At 45.0% G+C, this 20,542-nt stretch overlaps 1 protein-coding gene across 4 annotated transcripts in view; it reads left to right on the forward strand.

Annotated features, from left to right (window-relative positions):
- Positions 1 to 20,542, forward strand: part of LOC135208646 (UDP-N-acetylglucosamine--peptide N-acetylglucosaminyltransferase 110 kDa subunit-like) — an 81,345-nt gene that overhangs the window by 23,579 nt on the left and 37,224 nt on the right. For all 4 annotated transcript variants that reach the window (XM_064241034.1, XM_064241035.1, XM_064241036.1 and 1 more), the window contains exons 4-5: positions 1,603 to 1,746; positions 18,508 to 18,576. In XM_064241034.1, coding sequence (XP_064097104.1) covers positions 1,603 to 1,746; positions 18,508 to 18,576 — 213 coding nt within the window. The remainder of the gene's footprint in view (positions 1 to 1,602; positions 1,747 to 18,507; positions 18,577 to 20,542) is intronic.

A 20,542-nucleotide genomic window follows, 5' to 3' on the forward strand; every position in this document is an offset into this window, starting at 1 on the left:
TAGTTTCAGTAAAAAACAAAGTGGGGAAGTAACCTTAGACAGTGCCACAAAAAAATGTAAAGAAGTAACCCCACATAGGTTTATGATACCTGAAGTCCTGGAGGGGGATTCCCCTTCCAAACAGTAACCTTTCCTCCCTCTTCCCTCCTCTCTGTCTCCATATGCTAACAAGAGTTCCATAAAGGTAGGAGAGAGAGAGAGAACATTTCTTGATAGTTACGGTAATTGGGTAGGCATCGTAATAGGAGTGCAGATATTTTCTCAAAAGCTTTACAACAGTCATTGGGAATGAGTTCCTGTTTCACTAACCCACACCCCATTGTCCCAAGCTTTATCTTGGTATGCCTTTATTGCAAATCATAGCAGATCTCTGTGTCATGGTCGCCCAATGTAATTAAGATTTATACAAAAGTTTTTGAGTTTGTGTGATTTGATAAGAAAAATTTTAAACAGAAAAAAAATAATTCAAATTTTTTGTAAGTGTTAAAGATCTTGTGAATTTGTATTTTGCAAGTCAATGATATTGCCTAGATTTCTTGTGTGGGTCAAAGGTCAGAGCAATGTCCTTGTTGCATTAATGTCATCCATTTAGGGCATTTAGGATACGTAGAGGTTAAAGTTTTTTATTATTATTTAATTTTTTTTTATCACAGTCCTCCAATTCGACTGGGTGGTATTTATAGTGTGGGGTTCCGGGTTTCATCCTGCCTCCTTAGGAGTCCATCACTTTTCTTACTATGTGCGCCGTTTCTAGGATCACACACTTCTGCATGAGTCCTGGAGCTACTTAAGCGTCTAGTTTTTCTAGATTCCTTTTCAGGGATCTTGGGATTGTGCCTAGTGCTCCTATGATTATGGGTACAATTTCCACGGGCATATCCCGTATCCTTCTTATTTCTATTTTCAGATCTTGATACTTATCCATTTTTTCCCTCTTTCTCTTCAACTATGATGTCCCATGGTATTGCGACATCAATGAGTGATACTTTCTTCTTGAATTTGTCAATCAACGTCACATCTGGTCTATTTGCACGTATCACCCTATCTGTTCTGATACCATAGTCCCAGAGGATCTTTGCCTGATCATTTTCTCACTCCCTCAGGTACCACTTATTACTGCAAGGTAGCTGATGTTTCTTGCACAGGCTCCAGTGGAGGGCTTTTGCCACTGAATCATGCCCCTCTTCTTTTTTTTTTTTTTTTTTTTTTTTTTTTTTTACACTACTGGTTCTGTGCAAGTGTCGGGCATTCGCTTGCTATGTGGTGGTACTATTATTATTATTATTATTATTATTATTATTATTATTATTATTATTATTATTATTATTATTATAACTGTCACAGAATGGATGTTTTGGACTAAAGTATATACATACTCAGTATACAATTTCTAAAATTCATGGGGCCAGTATAGTTTATCCAAATCTCAGAAAATCTGTTTCTTCGTAAACTAGTAGACTCCATAAGGTTACACCTATGCATTATATAGTACGAAAATTCAGACACTTCCCCATTTTAACAAAATTTACAGGAATTTATCTTTGAATACTTAGGTCCTAGTGAATAACACAGTTTTGACTTTTGATTTTATTTACTGTATAGGAAGCTCTCGAGAATTACCGTCACGCTGTTCGTTTGAAGCCTGATTTCATCGATGGTTACATCAACTTGGCTGCGGCTTTGGTTGCTGCAAATGACATGGAACAAGCTGTTCAGGCTTATGTATCTGCTCTTCAGTATAACCCTGTAAGTGTGTAAAGTATTTTGATCTAATTGCCAGTGAAAGTTGAAATGTGTCATTTTGAGAGGAAAAACTTTTTGACCTTGTGATGACTATTGTAAGGTAGTGTGTGAAAAATTGAGTCCTCAAATTCATAGTCATAAAGTTTGAATTGTAAATTCAAGGAGCTAAGAGTTAGAACAGAGGAAACTGTATCTGTTTAATATGTAACAGATCCATTAGTACAGTACTTTCTAAGTGTGCATATCATACAGGGTGCATCTTGCTCAAAATCCCAGTGTATTTTAAAGGCTTACAATTAGATGAAAGGCAGAGTTTACCTTTTGCATAAATTGTGAAACTTAGATGTAATGCAATGAATAAAGATAGATTAGGGAACTTAACCCTCTTACGCCGACTGGACGTATTTTACGTCAACATTTTTTGTCTCCCGTGTGCCGACTGGACGTATTTTACGTCTACTTACAAAAGTTTTTTTTTAAATTCGCGGTAAAATACTTATAGGCCTACCAGCCTAAAACTTTTGAATCACGCGCCTTGGGGGATGCTGGGAGTTCACGGATCAAGGTGTTGTTTTGTGTACAATCGTTACGCAAGCGCGAATTTCTTTCTTGCCGCACTAAAAAGTATCTGTGACACATCTTTGAAATTATTTTGTCACTTTGACATAATTTTTGTACCATTGTAAATTAGCCGTTACATGAAGTATTAAATATGAAAATGTGCACATTTTTATGTAGAATACAACAATAAAATACTCATGATTGTAGCTTTTATCAGTTTTGAGATATTTTCATATAAATAACGATAATTGCCAAACTTTCAACCTTCGGTCAACTTTGACTCTACCGAAATGGTCGAAAAACACAATTGTAAGCTTTTATATTTTAGTAATATTCAATCATTTACCTTAATTTTGCAACTAATTGGAAGTCTCTAGCACAATATTTCGATTTATGGTGAATTTATAAAAAAACTTTTTCCTTACGTCCGCGCGGTAACTCTTTCGAAAAAAATCATACATGCGATTGGGATAATGTTTGCACCATTTTAAAATTAGCCGTTATATAAAGTTTTATATATGGAAATTGCGCAATTTCATGCACAATACAACTAGAAAGCATTTACCTTCATTTTGCAACAAATTGGAAGTCTCTAGCACAATATTTCGATTTATGGTGAATTTATGAAAAAAATAGCATTTTCTTTACGTCCACGCTGTAACTCTTCCGAAAAAATCATACGTGCGATTGTGGTAATGTTTGCACCATTTTAAATTAGCCGTTACATAAAGTTTTATATATGAAAATGTGCGCAATTTCATGTAGAATACAACAAAAAATAATTGAAGGTTGTAGCTTTTCTCATTTTTGAAATATTTGCATATAAATCATGATAAATAGAAAAAAAACCACGTTCGGTCAACTTTGACTCTACCGAAATGGTCGAAAAACGCAATTGTAAGCTAAAACTCTTACAGTCTAGTAATATTCAGTCATTTCATCTTGAAACAAATTCGAAGTCTCTAGCAAAATATTTAGATTTATGGTGAATTTAAAAAAAAAAAATCTTTCCTTCCCTCCGCGCGCCGATTCTACGCCATAAATCTCCGAAATGCGTACAATCGTTACGCAAGCGGAATATTTGCTCCGTTTCATATTAGGCATTTTTGTACATGCAACTTCCCCGGCAGATATATACTTAGCTTATGTCTCTGACGTCCGACAGAAATTCGAATTTCGCGGCACACGCTGCAGGTAGGTCAGGTGATCTACCCCCCTGCCGCTGGGTGGCAGGAATAGGAACCATTCCCGTTCTAGAACCAGATTTTCTCTGTCGCGGTAGTGTCAATATATGTTGTTGCCACCTCCTGACTTGATTTTCGTTTTTCATCGCCATCGATCTTCTGGGCTGTCTTTTGCAGGGAAGTACTGGGTCTCTGGTTCGGCATACGCTTTTGTTAACTTTTTAATGAATTTGGCTTCGAAAATTTCGAAGAATATATGACGTGTAACTACCGAAATTTTCGGTAGACACTCACATAGTTTGCAAGAAAGGGAAATATTAATATTTATTCATTAATACGTGTAATAAGTGTTAGAATTGATTGAGGAAATATACTGACTTCCTACTTTAGGGAGTCAGTAAAGCATGTAACTAGATACGTTTCTTTGTTCCGACACGGCATACAAACCTTCGGTCCTTTACAATAGGAAGGTACTAGCGGCAGCTGGATAGGTCGTAAGCTTTCGAACAAGGGGTTCGGTAGTTAACTGCTTGTCCGACAGGCACGCGCGCGCGACTGGGAGGTAAACAAATCACTTTTGCTTTCGGCCTGCTGGCGTGTGGACGTGTATCATCGCGCTCTGCCCGCTTCATCGTCGTTGCTTTCGCATGATTGTGTTTTTCTTTTTCTTTTATCTAGTGAAACTGAATTGTAAGTACAATCATTTCATATTTATTTCCATTGAATTCAATTGTGAATTAAAGGATCTTGGTTTCTCCACGCCCTCCGATTACCCGAGTGCCGGGACTGAAGGGCGTAAGTGCGGGAATTCATTTTCCCAGAAATGATCCTCGTATTGTGTATGCTCGGTGCCGAGGGCTGAGAGCGCTCGCTCCGAGCGTATATTTTTGGTTGGAAATGTGTAGATGAAAAATCGTAAGTAAGTGCTCTTTTCATTTAATATGACCTAGCTCGTTGCCGAGCGAATGCGCTCGGCACGAAAACTTATTCTGTATGGAAGTGGAATCGCAAGTACAGTATTCTTTTTCATTTTCATATATTTATTTTGATTGTAGCAATACTCATTTTGGATCAGTTTCCGAGCTTACCCGGAAATTGATCCTTTTCCTTTTTATTTGAATGAAGTGAAATCGCAAGTGCAGTTCTTTTTCATTTTCATATTTTATTGAGATTGCATTGGTTACTTGGATCAATGTTTCCGCTATTTCCCGGGAATTAATCCTTCCCCTTTTTATTTGTATGAAGTGAAATCGCAAGCGCAGTATTCTTTTTCATTTTCATATATATTTTGATTGCATCAATTCATCATGGATCAAGGTTTCCATTCATAATCGGGAATGGATCCTTTTAACCTTGCGCTCGGTACCGAGGGCGCAAAATGCGCTCGATCCGAGCCCTATTCATTGTGAAGTGAATCGTAATGCAAGATTCTTTTTCATTTTATTCCTTTTATTATTGATTGCATCAATATTTATTTGGTTCAAGTTCCGCTCAGTCAGGGAATTGATCCTTATGCCCTTGCATTCGGGCCGAGGGCACGATTGCTCTCGGGCTCTTATTATTATTGTTGGGTACATGGGTGCTGTGCGGGGATTGGGGAAACGAGACCAAACCCCCCCCCCCCCCCCCCCCCCCCCCCTCCCCCCCCCCCCCCCCCCCGCTCAGCTCCCCACAGATGGCCCTTCCCCTTGGGGGGGGGGGGGGAGGTTATCTGCGTTCTTCTCCTCGCCCGATCCGTCGAGCGCGGGGGAGGGCGCTCGGTGCCCGATGTACAATTGTATTCGGGGTCTTCCACTCGTTCGGAGAGGGCTCACCCCCCCGCGCGAGGGGACTTCCCCCCCACTAATCGCTACTACTGTTATTTCCGCAGGTGCTACTGCCACGAGGGTGGACCTTGGTGAGGTATGGGCGTCCTTCCATTTGCAGGGCGTGCTGGTGTCCAGGGGCTGCGGTTCTATGTCTGGGCCTACTGCGGTCACCCATGGAGTGGTGACCACGCTCCAGGTGACGACGTCCCTCCTCACCTGGTGTACTCGCCTCACGTAGTAACAGTCTTGCCTACAGCCGCTGTGAAGTGCCGTTCGCCGTACCGAGAGGGGGGCGTGCCGCCGCCGCTCGTGGTTGCCGCGCTGCCGCGACCACACTTCCGCTGCCCTAGAGCTCGCCCCTGGACCTGCCACCGGTACCAGGATGTTGCTGGCTGCTGCTCCACTTCCTGTGTTTCCGGTGCTGCCTGCCGTACCTGCCGATTCTGGGCTGACTGTCCATGCAGTTGCTGCGCTGGCTGTCCCTGCCGTTGCTGCGCGGGCTGTCCCTGCCGTTGCTGCGCTGGCTGTCCCTACCGATGCTGTGCTGGCTGTGCCTGCTGTTCCTGAGATGCCCATACCTGCTGACGTCGTCCCTGTTCGTGGTGGTACTACCCCAGACTATGGTCTGTCTGTACAGGTACGTGCGTCCGGGCCCTGTGGCTTCGGCTACAGCAGCCCCGGCTCCGCCCTGGATAGCAGATCTTACGTCTGTCCTGAGGAAGCTGACGAAGAAGAGGAGGAAGGTGTCGTCGTTGTCGTCTTCATCTTCTTCATCGTCGTCGGCTGCCGCCTCTTCCCCTTCGACTTCTAAGGCTTCACAGCCGAGGAAGAAGAAGGTTGCCTCCTCCCTCCTAAGAAGTCTCCCTCGGAGCTTCTCGGGACCCGTCTCACCTCGGGTGGGACGGGAGGGTTCCTTCCGCTGGTCCTCCTGCTCCTTCGGGAGCGGGGGCCCTTCTCTTCTTCCTTCCGCAAGGAAGAAGACTACGGGGACCAGAGGGGTACCGGCTAACACCGGTACTTCCTCGCCTGGTGTCAGTGGTTCTGCCACTGCATCAGGGTCCGTCTCGGCCTCTCGTTCGCGGGAGGTACCGAGTGTACGGTCGCCTACCAGCGACCGTGCAGCCAGGAACCAGATCTCGGAGCTCGCTCAACGTCAGGTTCACGGCACGGGGCGGAAGACTGGTGACAGCCGCTCACGCGACTCTCACCAGACCAGCTCTCGCTCTCGCGGCGACCAGCTGGCTACCGGGGACGTGACGGTCCACGACCGGCCACGGGCTAGGCTGGGAAGAGGTCCTCCCGTTCGCCGGTGCCAGCCACGGCCTGGAACCAGCGACGTGACGTGCCGTGAGGACAAGCACCGGTCTCACTGTGACAGTGGAGCCTGCAGGTCGCCTGACCGTCGCTCTCACAGAGAGCGATCGGGTACGGCAACCAGCACCAGCTCTTCTGACACTCGAGATCGGGGCCGCTGTGCTCAGTCCAGCCGTTCTCCACAGCGAGACGGTTCGACCAGGCCTGCAGCTCGATCGCCACCGAGGGTTGCGATTCGCCTGCAGCCCTCCAGCCTGCTGGTTCTCCGCCAGCGAGCGAGGAGGGAGCGTCAGGTCTGCCTCCCCCGTACCTTCAACCTCCTCGGGTTACACCGGGAGGAGCGAGGTATTGAGGAGTGATCGTGAGGGGTGCGCCCCTCATGATCCCACCACGACGCCCTACGTGCCAGGCACGGTTCTTGGACCGGCCAGGACGTATGCGCAAGTGGATGGAGAAGACCGAGAGGGCTGTCGCTGTTCCCCCTTCTTAGGAGGAAGGTTCTCGGAATATGCTCTTGTTCGAAGGGCTTAACGGTCCCCACTCTGGCAAGATGCTGTGACTTCCGAGATCCAGAGGAACTTTGCCGAGGTTATGGCACTGATTCGTCAGCACAACGACCTCGGGGAAGGATCGCCGCTCCCACCAGCAGAGCCACGTCTCGGCTCGAGTCGTTTTGGGGCCTGAGAGGGAACCCAAATCGACGGTGGGTCTGCCGCGATCGGAGCTTGCCGACTGTGTTGAACCAGGTAGTCTCTCGTCTCCGGACAAGAAGGCTCTCTCAGTTCTGGCCGGTCGAACAAGCTACTTCACCTCCTCTACTGCGACAGAGGCGTTTCTACGTGTCTTCGGACACCGTATTTGAATACCCTTCGGTCCTCCTGAGGTTTCGACCTCGACGAGGACTGGAATGAGTCGGAGGACGGTATCGGCTCTCTCCTGTCAGGTGTCGATCAGCCCCACCCAGACGACGTTTACAGTGGCGGCAGACCCTTACCTACAGTATGAGTTCGTAACCCTCCTCAGGAAAACGTTTTCTCCTGACGATACGTTTTCCCAGGCTCTGAGAGGCCGGCTGCTCCTTTTCTTCTCCAACTGCTAGTTCCGCTGGGAAGGCGAGCCAGTATCCAATTCCTCCCCCATTCCCTCTCTCCTTACGGCTACGAGGGAAAGGGGAGGGATCCTACAGAGATTTCTCTGTAAGATCCCACGTTAGGGGCTGCGCTACCGGGGGGACCTTCGGGTCCTACCTGACGTAAGCCCCGGTCGTTGAGGAGGGATCCTGCCCCTTTCTCGATTTCTACGGGAATCGAGAGGACCACCAGCCGATATCGTTTGACGAATTCGGTGGGGGTTTCGCAGAGTGCTTAGAATTCTACGGAATTTCTAGCGCACTCAGAGTGTTCGAGTTTTTACGATCTCCAAACACTTAGGCGAGACCACGGTCCAAAGTGAGCGAGAATCCCCGATAATTGTTACACGATAATCGGGAACCTCGCTTATGCTCAAATTCCTGTAATTTCTGCATTTGGAAGAAGACTGCTGCTGAAAGAGGAGTATCTCACAGTAGGCGATTAACCTGGAATAGAGAAGAACGGACGGGAAACTTCCAGTTTGGCTTGAACTATCGTCTTCGGTATTCTTGTTCACCATTGAAGCTTTCCTTGGGAAAGACTTCTCCTTCACTCTCTTGACTAGAGAACGAAGGCGGTCGATCTCCAATCCTTATTCTCATTCCTCGAGAGGAAAAGAATTTTAGGATGGAGGTCGTCGTACAGAACCTACAAATATACTACGTATATTACCCTCGCGACATGATTCTTTTAACAGTTGAATTGTCCGGGGGGTAGGCGCATACCGTAGTTAACTCTACGGTTTGTGACCGAGACGAATTGTATCTTAATTGAACTGCAACTCGGGGTTGCCTGCAACCTCCCAGCAGTTATCAGTTTCGATTTTAGATACTTGGTATTGTCATGACAACACCAAATCAGCTTTTGTATTTACCGAAATCCGTTTCGTTTAAATATAATTGCTCGAGCGTATTCTTTATGCTCGATGGTTCTAGCCGAAACGCATTCCTTCGTGGAATAATGGATTACCTGGCAACTCAGGATGACGAGTCACCGAGAGCTACTGCGTATTGAAACTGCCTGATAGCGGCTCAGTATCAGCTAGGTCTCGGAGATGCACGGTCGGTTACGTCTCTCTCTCCCCTGGTTTGACTGACTACCGAACCGTATCTCTGCCCAACAATCATGGACTTAGGTCTCTGATTAACGGGGATTCTCGCAATAATGAAGGACCATCTACTGCTGTGACGCTTTATTTCATCGCCTTCGACATTGCGAGAATTTTCAACAGAGATATCTCTTGGACTCTTTCATCTTTCTGTTTACCGCACGGTAACAGAAGTCTGTACTAGTCACCCGCTGCATCGCACCGCGATAATGCGAATGATTTTTTGCTGACATTTGAGTTTGTCTTCAAAATATCTCGTATTCGTAGGTGTGCAATTATTCATTGCTCGCCCCGAATTAACAGATATGTCAGAAGACATCGCCTACTCTCCAACCTGACAGCTCTAATTCCAAATGTTCAGCCCATGAGAAGCAGTTCTTCAGGCAGTATTTCCCTGTCTTCATTACTGAAAATCGCTCCGCTTTTATTGCAACTACGATCCTCAACGGACAGCAATGAATAGCGGTTAGCGTTCTCAGTCTTTGTAGCACAGGTTCAGAATCTTGAGAATCCTTCTCTCGGTTCAGCTGTGAAGACGTAGGTTGCATTTTCTGTACACCTTCGTCTTCAACGACACATAGTGTTGTTTCTCCTTAGCCGAGAATCAACTATACTATGAGATATCTTGCCATCAGGGACCTCGGTCTCTAGAAGGCAATTGACTTTCGCCTGTTGGGCACATGCCTTAAGAGAGTCATCACCTTGCCTTCTGGCATCGGTGACGAACAAATTATTTGTTTAGTCTCTTGGCATAACCCTTTTAAGGCGAAGGTCACGTGACTTGCTCGGGTGCTTGGACAACTTGCCTCCTACCCAAACCGCAGTCAGTCGGCAGGCTGTCAGAGCGCCCAAGTCTGTTACGAACTTCGCTGTGGACTTAGTTCGGTTGTTCCATAACAGTCTTTTCTTTCGTCCTAACGGCTTGTCACAGTACCCCATACCATCGACACCCACACCATTGAGTGTCGGTGTCCTATCCACTACCAGAGAAGAACAACTTCGCTGCAGACGGATAGACCAGTATGGGTACAGGACATCACCGAAGTCGAGAAGAGGGATAGGTCATACGACCATTCCCTTCTTTTCCTCTGAAGTAATTGCATGACTTTTCCTACGAAGTCAAGCATCCAGGGGATGGGGATTCGTGACGCTCGATTTCGTACCGAATTCGTAGCGAAGACTCTGAACCCTTCGGTTCCTGACGATCGGTTAGAGTCCTTCACAATCCCCTCCCTAATGGACTTCACCGCCTTCGATGCGAAGGAGATGCTGCTTTGTCCTGTGAAAGCGCGACCGCGCTTTCTGAAGAAACTCGACATCCCAGGCTGAGTGTTGAAGACTCTTCGTCAGCACCAAGATGACCTAGAAGTACACTCCCTCGAGTTACACAAGAACTTCTCCGTGGCGCAGGTACTGAAGGCAGGGGTCTGGTACAACCAGACCACTGGCACCTCCTTCTACCTTTTGGATATTGCCCACAGGTCCTTGGATCGTTTTCCTTGGGACCCGTGGTGGCTGCTCAACACGTTGTGTAGCTAACCCAGACCCTAGCAGGCTGAACAGCATCGAGTCCTGGTGTGACTGTAAGAATAGATAAGTGAATGAGAGAGTGACTGGCTTCTCTTCCTATCTTTTTTCTCCCCTTTCTACCTGTGGTAGAGGGATACGGTCATCACCTTGCTGGGATAAGGACGAGATGCCGGTGAGCTACTCGACAGAGCCCCATCCTATCCCTTTCTTTTTCACTAGGGATGGGAGCGAATATCCACCACTTCCTCCTACAAGGGGGGGGAAGTGGATGCCAACAAGAGACAAACCATAACTTTATGTTGCCTCTTGCAAATAGAAACTTGTTCTTGTTTGCTGGTACGAAGAGATACGCTTGCCTCTCTTAGTACTTGGTCCAGAGGTCTGACCATTGATCCTGCGGGTGGGCACACCCCGATCAATGGACAGAGGCTGGATCCCTCCTCCCTCGCTCTTACGACCAGGGAGGCTTCCAAGGTTGGGCGAACACCAGTCTGTTCACAAAAGACTCAGATTCCTCCCACCAAGAAGTGAGTCTTCCTATTGTAAAAGGACCGAAGAAGGTTTGTATGCCGTGTCGGAACAAATGACAATTTGTCCAAAATTGCATTTTTCCTAACTATACAACCTGAGGTCCTTTTACACATAGTACCACCTCATGCCACCCCTCACTCTGCAGTTTTTGCTTGGGCCAAAAGCAAAAGTGATTTGTTTACCTCCCAGTCGCGCGCGCGCGCCTGTCGGACAAGCAGTTAACTACCGAACCCCTTGTTCGAAAGCTTACGACCTATCCAGCTGCCGCTAGTACCTTCCTATTGTAAAAGGACCTCAGGTTTGTATAGTTAGGAAAAATGCAATTTTGGACAAATTGTCATTTTAAAAGTTTTTTGGAAACTCGTACTAACGAGCAATTAGAGTATTAACAGTACTAGTAGTGTTGCATCCTCATCACCTTCTTACTTTGCAGAAACTTCAAATTCATAATTGCAATTTGAAGACAAGGATTGTGGCTCAAAATGCGAGCTATTGAAAGGTAAGAAGTGATTACTAGTGTTCCCCATTGCAGTGGAGGGTGCGTCTGATCGGCTCTGTCTCGCTCCCAGGCCTAGACCTCTTTCAAGCTCCCAAGCCCAGGGGAGAAGGAATGTCGAAAGCCGTAAGGAAGTTTCAGAGAATCCCCACCGGTCAGGCGTCCCCTCGGCAGGTTCTGTAGAGCGTCCCAGACTGCCAAGGATAGCCATTGAAAAGGCATCCTTAAAAAAGTGCGTCTCTTCATCTTACATCCGAAAAGACGAAGAATGTATATGTTTTGATGATCTAGCGCGTTCTCTGAAAACTAAGAGAACACTGAGCAAGAGCCAGCCAGGAACTTAGGAAGCCGCGTTCCAGCAAGCTAGCGTGAGCCACGTTCCAACAGCCAGCAGCGAGCCGCGTTCCAGAAAACAGACTAGCGCGAGCCGCGTTCCTACAACCAAACGCGAGCCGCGTTCTAGAAAATTTTTCTTGGCGCAAGGCGCCTTCAAAGAGACGAAGCGCCAGCCTGGCGCAAATTGCGCCAGAAAAACAGACGGCTAGAGCAAGGAGCCTTATAGTACAGTGGCAATCAGAACGATCCTTCCATTGAACGTTTCCGGGCAAGAGGCTCTTTCTAAAAGGGGTCTAGTAGGCACTCGGAACTATCAGGGCGCACGGGACCTTCCACGCAAGCGAACGTTCCAGGAGCGAGTCTCCTTTCTAGTGTGCGGAACATTCCAGGCGCAAGGAGCCAGGCGCCAGAATATTCCAAATCTTCTTATGAGAGAGAGGTCAGTCGCGAGGCTCCTCTTTGAGTTTTTAACTTGAGCAACTTTCCCCTGGCAAAGGTGCAAGATGTCGCACAGGCGGCCATCGCGTTTGTCAGAAGGATTCTGATACTAAGAGAAGCCATTTTTTCATTATTCAGGAGACTCCTGTGTTTGGCAGTTCCTCTCAATGCGGACTCTCTCCTTCATTCATGCTCTTCTTATAAGAATCTCATCGACGTTTGGGTATGATGGCGGATAGGAAATATCTACTTCCTTCCGTAAACCCTACAGATGAACAGGAATTCTGTCTCTTCCGCGATTTATGAGGAAATCACGAACATTTAAAAAGTTCCTGGATTAACTTCCTTCCTTAAGGAGATATATATACTCTTTCTATCATTCTATTAACGAAAAGAACGAAGACAGTAAAAATTTTTCCTTTCTCTATCTGCCTCGGCAGGGAAAGAAGGTAGTAGAGTATCTGCTGTATGAGAATACGATACGGCAAATCACACATACCGTAGTTACTTCTTTGCAGAGCAACTCAATTACCAGTATCCTTCCAGGAATTTCCTAGGAAGGACTACGCTTAAAGGGATTGTTAAGACAACACCTACTTAGCTTCTAGATTTATCGAAGTCTTGTTTCGCTTAAATATGCATGAATAAGAACTTCCTGAAGTTCGATTATAATTTTATAAGATTCCTTTATTTAATGGAGTAGCTGGCAACTCTGGAAGAGTAAGGCCAGACGGAGACTGCTATCGCGCCTTAGAGACCAACGCAGTAACATATAGGTGTCGGTCATGACTGGTTGGTTACATGTCTCTCTCCTGCGGGATGGAATAACTAACCGTGTCTCCCCTACAATCGCGGTTTTAGCCTCGGATTGAGGGGATAGTTAAGCAAACATAAATAAAATATTGTCTGCCTTTTGTTAAGAAGCTTTCAATAAGAAGGATATTACAACATTTCAATGCTGTTTACCGTAGGTAACATTATTAAAGGATTCTAACGCAGACGAACTCTATATTATATGATGCTCTCATGCTTACGAAAGCATGGCTTATTAGAGTACATGCTTAGTGAGAAGATGAATGTAATAGAAGAGAATTCACTTTAAGACTACGGTATGGTCAAGTCTTATGCACATACCGAGGTTAACTACAGAATTCCTAGTATCCATACAAAGGTTTCCTAGATTAATGCTGTTTACCACAATGTGACAGTATTTTAAAGGATTCTAATACGGCAGAGCACGATATAATATAATTCTCTCATCCTTTCGAGAAACGCACACAACCTTTTTAGAATCGGATATTGCTCAAGAGAAGATGGGTGAGTCGGATGGGAAACATTCTCTTAGTGGCAGAAGTTGTTTCCCTGAATGGACTATACTACGTATATAAAAGTTTTTTCCTACTAAGAACGGAATTAACATGTGAAGGATGTCGAGTACCATAAGGGCACAGATGTTCTGGCACATAAACCTTAAAAAGAACTAGAAGGAAAGGGCCCAGCCTGGCGCAAAATTGCGCCAGAAGCGCCAGCCTGGCGGCAAATGCGCCAGAAGCACCATCCAAGATATTTTCTCGTTTTAGCGAGTTATTAACCTAAGAGTCCGGTAGTGGTTGGTTTGGTGTTTGCTTCTCACCTCGGTGGTCGCGGATTCGATTCTTGGCCATTCCATTGAGGAGTGAGAGATGTGGATTTCTGGTGATAAAAGTTCACTCTCGACGTGGTTCGGAAGTCACGTAAAAACACCATACAAACAAACAAACAAACCAGTAGCCTCTCGGAGGCTCGGTAACGGCAAGATTCGTTCCTGATTACGTTCCCCATTTAATCGGAAAGGGGTCGCTTACAAGGAATGATGAAATGATTTATTTTAATCACTTAGGCCAATTCCACGACTCTCTCATATCGCAAAGAGCATCGAGAATCTCTTTTTTCGCCCCTGTTCGCGTTAACAAAAGAGAACCTATTTGGGAACAGACACGGAACGTAACGATCCTTAAAGGTTCGATGCAAGATTTTGCATGTCCGTGAGAACCTTCTCGATCGAAGATAATAACTGTTAACGTATGTCTAACATTTATTGAAAAGAGTTTTGAGAACCTGCGGAAAGTCTTCTTCATAGATCTCTTCGCAAGGTAGAAGACGAACAGGCTTCCTATAGACTGCTTCCTTTTCCTCGAACCAAGAGAGGTAGCAATATACGACATCTTTAATTTAAAGAAGGGGAATAAACTTTAGTCTTTTTTCCCCTAGTTATAAATTCTTAACAGATATTAAGATAAATGGGCGTCAAAGGAAGAGAGGATGAATGCCTCATTTTGGCCTTAGAGAGGTTGGATTCACAGAAGTCACGTTCTTCTCACAGCATGTTTCGTAAGGCTTTTCCAAGAGTATCTGGATATTCTATCAGAATCTATTATAAATAGACCTGAAAAACCTCTCCACTCTGAGTCTTTCCGCGTGCAGACTGACCAGAAGTGGACATGAATGAGAGGATTTTTCAAGGTAAATGACAATAGTCATGGCTAAGACATAGAATTGCTGCAGATCGTGCTAGATGGAATGAGGAAACTGTCCTCTTCCGATACCTCTGTGAACCACATAGCGAGGTTCTTTCTTCACTTTCAGAGGGAAGAATCACCTAGGTATATATCTGCTATCAAAGAACGCAGTAAAAGGCTATACTCTGTCTCTACAAGGGGAATTAGAGATAACAGAAGATTAAGATCTTCGGGATCTTATACGATACCGCAATACGACAAAGAGCAGGATATCATGTACTTCGAATGGGATCTTTTTGTGGCCACAGATTCCGTGTTCCGACAAAATGGAACTGCTCCTCATCAAACTTCTTTGAGAAAGTTTATGAAGGAATTCTTTGTTTCTCTTAGCCCTAAACGACCAAGAAGACAAGTGAATTTTTTGTGCATTGGAATCTCGCATCAGATTCAATGGAGACTCAGCAATGGGTTATTGCCAGCATAGTATGTCTGGCAAAAGAACTAAAACCCTCTATTCCTGACGCAACGATTTCAGATAGAAGTTTCGTTGCCCAGGCAGGGTACTTAACTTTTTCATCTACAGAAGAAGAGATGGTTTAAACGTTTGCCTACAGAGTCTTTGGGGTGCGATGAGGGCTCAAAATGCTTCCCAGAAGGTATTCAGAAGGATACAATAAGAGCTAGAAATCAGGGTTCCGCCCAATTTCAGCTCGGAGTCTCCTTCGACTTCCAGACTCCTTCCCTTCCTTCGGGCAAGGATAGGGAAGATCCTGCAACGAGGAACCTCATCAACATGTAAGAAGGGATCTCGTTAGCAAAGGAAGTATTCACGAAGGATCCTCCTCGGAGGAAGACTCTTCTCTCTCGTATTGTTAGATATCCTGTCGTCTACTGGATTGTAGCTGACTACAATCACCTCCCCTTGCCAGGGGCCAAAAGATCAAAGGGGAAGAATTTCTTCCACCCTTCTCCAGTCTCCTGATAGACTATGTGGTTGTTCAGGACTCTCGGACAATGTAGCGCCAGCCAGGCGCCAAATGCCAATACAGGCGAAAAACGCCAGAGGCGGACAGTTCCAAGGAACTCTGTCATGGTCGGATACTGAGAAGGAGCGGGCCTCCAACCTGGCGTAAATGCGCCAGAGGCGAACAAATCGGACAGATATAAGAGTGTCCGATGTGGACATCGCCAGACAGCCTAGAGACTCTTCCAAGCTCGAAGCTCCAGCAAGTGTGGAGGAGCCAAGCCAGGCGCGAGGCGCCAGCCAGGCTCTAGAAGCCAGCCAGGCGCCATCCAGGTGCCAGGCTCCTTCAAGGCTAGGCTCCAGTCAGGATTGAGGATCCATCCAGGCGCAAGGCTCCTTCCAGTAAAGAGAAAACCACCTAAAACTCTGTCATGTAAGAGGGCTAGTCCCCATTGATATGATACAGGTAAGGCTCTGCCATGTAAGTGGGTCAGCCCCCATTGGCACGATCCGAGAAGGCTCTGTCGTGTAAGCGGGCTAGCCCCCATTGACATGATCCAGAAGGGTTTGTCAGTCATAGGTCCCTACCTCGCTGAAACTCTTGAGGCATGCAGACTCATAGACAGTAATCATGAAGTCTTCTGCCAAGCTCCAGGCGCAAGGCGCCAGCCAGGCGCGAGGCGCTAGCCAGGAGGGAGGAGCCAATCAGGCGCCAGCCAGGCGCGAGGCGCCATCCAGGCACGAGGCTCCAGCCAGGCTCTAGGCGCCATTCAGGCGCAAGGCTCCAGCCAGGCGCGAGGCGCTAGACAGGCGCTAGGCGCCTGCCAGGCACGAAGCGCTAGCCAGGCTCCAGGCTTCACCCAGAAGAGATCTATATCAAAGAATGCCCTGGCCTTCTTTGAGACAATGTGATCTCCTAAGCACTTGACAAGTGCATTGATGATTCCTTCAAACAGCTGAGAATTAAAAGCGCATGAAGTGCAAACTTTTCTGAATTCTTGTTCTTTCCTTAACAATATGTCATAAGGACACATTAGCTGTCACATACGGGAGATGCAACTCTGTGTTGACTTCCCATATCCGAAGGATGTCAAGATAACCTACGAGAGATCCTTCTCTCTTGGTTGATACGTGTCTGCGGATACATTGCTGGGATAGGGAGCCGATACTGATCCTTAACTAGTGAGTTAAATTTTATTTAACGTCGTGTTTTTTCTTTGGGTTGTTTGAAAGGAGTTTGGGGATAAGTCTTTTCAACTTAAGCACTAACCCTCGTGTTAGGATCAGGTGATCGGGATCGGTGTTGTGCTCCTTAATTATGCCACTATGCATGGGCATATTGTCATGTAAGAGGCTCTGTCGAGTAAATGGATAAGACCCCATTGACAGACCCACAAGAACTCTTAGCCATAGGTCACATCCTCGCTGAGGCTCTTGAGTCGAAGCAGATTCCTAGGCATTAGCCATGGAATCTTCCGCCTGAACAAGTAGGAACCAAGGTTTTATTTTTTTTATTACCTACAACATATGTTGTTTACCTGTCTATTCAGTAAATAGTTGTCTCTTACCCACCACCAAGGGTGTCAATCAGCTAAGTATATATCTGCCGGGGAAGTTGCATGTACAAAAATGATATTGTTAGAATACAATAAAGTTTTGTACATACTTACCCGGCAGATATATACGATGAATGGCCCACCCAGCCTCCCCTCAGGAGACAGGTGGAAGAGAAAATCTGGTTCTAGAACGGGAATGGTTCCTATTCCTGCCACCCAGCGGCAGGAGGGTAGATCACCTGACCTACCTGCAGCGTGTGCCTCGAAATTCGAATTTCTGTCGGACGTCAGAGACATAAGCTAAGTATATATCTGCCGGGTAAGTATGTACAAAACTTTATTGTATTCTAACAATATCATTTCATAGAGTTTTATATATGAAAATGTGCGCAATTTCATGTAGAATAAAAGGAAAAATATTTGAAGGTTGTAGCTTTTCTTATTTCCGAAAAAATTGCATATAAAAATATATATATATAAAAAAATTCGACATTTGGTCAACTTTAACTCGTCAGATATGGTCGAAAACTGCAATTGTAAGCTAATACTCTTACAGTATAGTAATATTCAATCATTTTTCTGCATTTTGAAAGAAATTGGAAGTCTCTAGGACAATATTTACATTTATGGTGAATTTTTGAAAAAAATATTTGTCCGCGCGTTACGAATTCATGCATTATTTTGTGATGATAATTTCTTTGTGTTGCTTTTATCGTTTTACAATGTGTTATATACCAAAATGATCGCAATTTAGTGTACATTACAACGAGAAAAAAGTAACTTGTTACCTTTAACCGCTTTGCGCACAGTGTGATTTGAATACAATTATATATGAAATTTTGTTTTTGCGCTATCATATATCGCATTATTTATATATGATAATGATATTTTTTTTCATTTCTGATGGTTGCATACTAAACTTCAGGTAATGACAAAAAAAGGAGCCAAAAATGAACTCTGAATCTTTAAAACTAAGCGCGCTGTGATTCTTTGAAAAATATATTTTTTCCGCTTCCGCGCTCACTCTGAAACCCCTCCAGCATACGGGAGACAATTTTTTAGTGACCGCTCCGGCGTAAGAGGGTTAATAAAAACGTGTACACATGGGAGATCTATTGAAAGCAAAAGAAGGGATGCTGTTTAATAATATCAGAGTTTGATGGCCAAGTTGCAAATCTTTCATGGTTGAATTGTCTTCTGTGAAAATTTGTGTTATCCTTATTTTTGAAATGTACATACCTAATCATTCTCTTTTATTTATAGGAATTTTCTCTCATTCTTTTATTTATAGGAATTTTCTTTATTCCCAGGATTTATACTGTGTAAGGAGTGACCTTGGCAATCTGCTGAAGGCCCTTGGAAGATTAGATGAAGCTAAGGTATGTGCCGTGTGCAGAGTTGAATTAAGCCCAACCTGCTTAAGCCTTCGTCCCCTCTCTTGATCACTTGTCAAGTCAGTTGCCCCGAGCATCACCCTCTCTCTCCTCTCTTTTTGCCACAGCATCCTCACATTTCTGCTCTTCCCCGTGGATACATTTTGGTAGAAGTAACACTAGTCACATTGTAGGGGAAATTGAACTCATTTCTTGACCTGCCTGTTGGTTCTTTGTCTTTGTAGAGTGTTGATGACAGTTCACTGTCTCAGATTTGAATTACTCTATAGATTGAGATTAGACAAAGTAAAGTAGTAGGCTCTCTTAGTCAAGAATGTTGAATAGGATTTGGGATGCTCAAATATTATCCATCTTCTCTGTGAGTCCTGTACTTATTTGTCTTTAGAATTCAAATGGATGAGATAATTCTCAAAGTACTGCTGTAAACGTTGAATATCTAAGTCCTTTTCTTGCCAGTTCAGTACTGTGTAGAAAGGCAGCATGTATGCTCTTTTCTTCATTTCGGGGCACAAAACACTGGAGTTATTGTCTACCTTTAACAAACAACACTGAATCATTTTCCCTTTTTCCTCTCTAACCTTTCTAGTGGCAACATACATTCTATGCTTCCTTTTTCCCTTTGTCCCTGCCCTTTCCCCTTCTCTTCTTTAGTTGATAACCTAGAGGAACTCGCAGTGTCGCATTGGAATATTATGAGCCAGCTGTGTACTCCTCCTGAGGCTGACAAATGTAAGGGTAAATGGTTGAGCTGGTGATATGGCGCTTTGCTTAACGGACAGAAGTTTTTGTCTTCACCAGCATAAGAAAAGATTTCTTTTAGGCCTTTAATTTTAGTCTATTGAGAATGTTGCATATGAATTTCGTTTTTGGAAGTAACTATTAATTTGTGGTGTGTAATGAAGTACCTTAGGTAATACACATTGTTTGTTGAAGACAAATGCTCACGTCTGTGCGCGTATGTGAACGCATTCCGCGACGCTGGGTGTTACCCTTTGTATTAAGTGGAGAATTTTAAAAAAAATATGGGGTCTGCGCATTAGACCTCCAGTAATCCACTTATTAAGTTGAGCCAGGCTTGGGCCTTATTTAGGCCAAGTTTTGCTCAACACTAATACTGCGCTGCATGAATATTCAGTTCTCAGAGAAGATTAAATTGTATAATATATGTTCCTACACGATATACAAGCCCTCAGTCCTTTACTATAGGAATTACTTAAGGCGTATCCTGGACACGGCCGCTGAATTCTTTAACAAGGCGATTCGGTAGTTAACTATCAATCTGGTCATTGGCAGTCCCTCTGACCAGACGTAAACATTCCAATTTGCTTTCGGCTGTCTGTGTGGATAGACACGTTCTCCACCGCTCTCTGTCCGACTGTTTACTGCTGTTTTCTTTCAAACCCAGTGAGATGTTTCTTTGTTATTACTTTATAAGTTATGATTATTGTTGTGATAATGTGTTTGTGATATACTGAATTATGCAAACCCATGAATTGCAACAGCCTGTGTCCCCTGCCCCTGGGCGCTGCCCCAGGATCTTAGAGAGTAGGAGATGCAGCAATTTCCACGCCTCGAAAGATCAATCTTCACGCCCTTTGCCCATCATGTCGGGGGCGTGAACGTAACAAATTATTTTGTGTACGGAGTGTTCCGTTTGGTCTATGACACAGTTGGGGAAGTTTGCCGGGAGGAGCAAAGATATTAGAAAGGGGAAGTTTGCCGGGAGGAGGAAATCCTTTAGAAAGACTAACTGAGGGGGTAAGATACCTCCCACCACACTGGGAGAGGCTTTGTCGTCTTCTGCCCCTTTTGATGAGTTGAAATGGGAAGATGGGGGTTGGGGGGCCTGTGGTTCCAGACCTGGTGATTGCCCTTTAGGGGCCTCCCCTTGCTTCGTAGGTATACTTTGGAATGAGGGGGGGACCCCCTATATTAATATCTGAATGTTTTA

The sequence above is a fragment of the Macrobrachium nipponense genome, chromosome 35 (genome assembly GCF_015104395.2).
Source record: "Macrobrachium nipponense isolate FS-2020 chromosome 35, ASM1510439v2, whole genome shotgun sequence".
NCBI lineage: Eukaryota > Metazoa > Arthropoda > Malacostraca > Decapoda > Palaemonidae > Macrobrachium > Macrobrachium nipponense.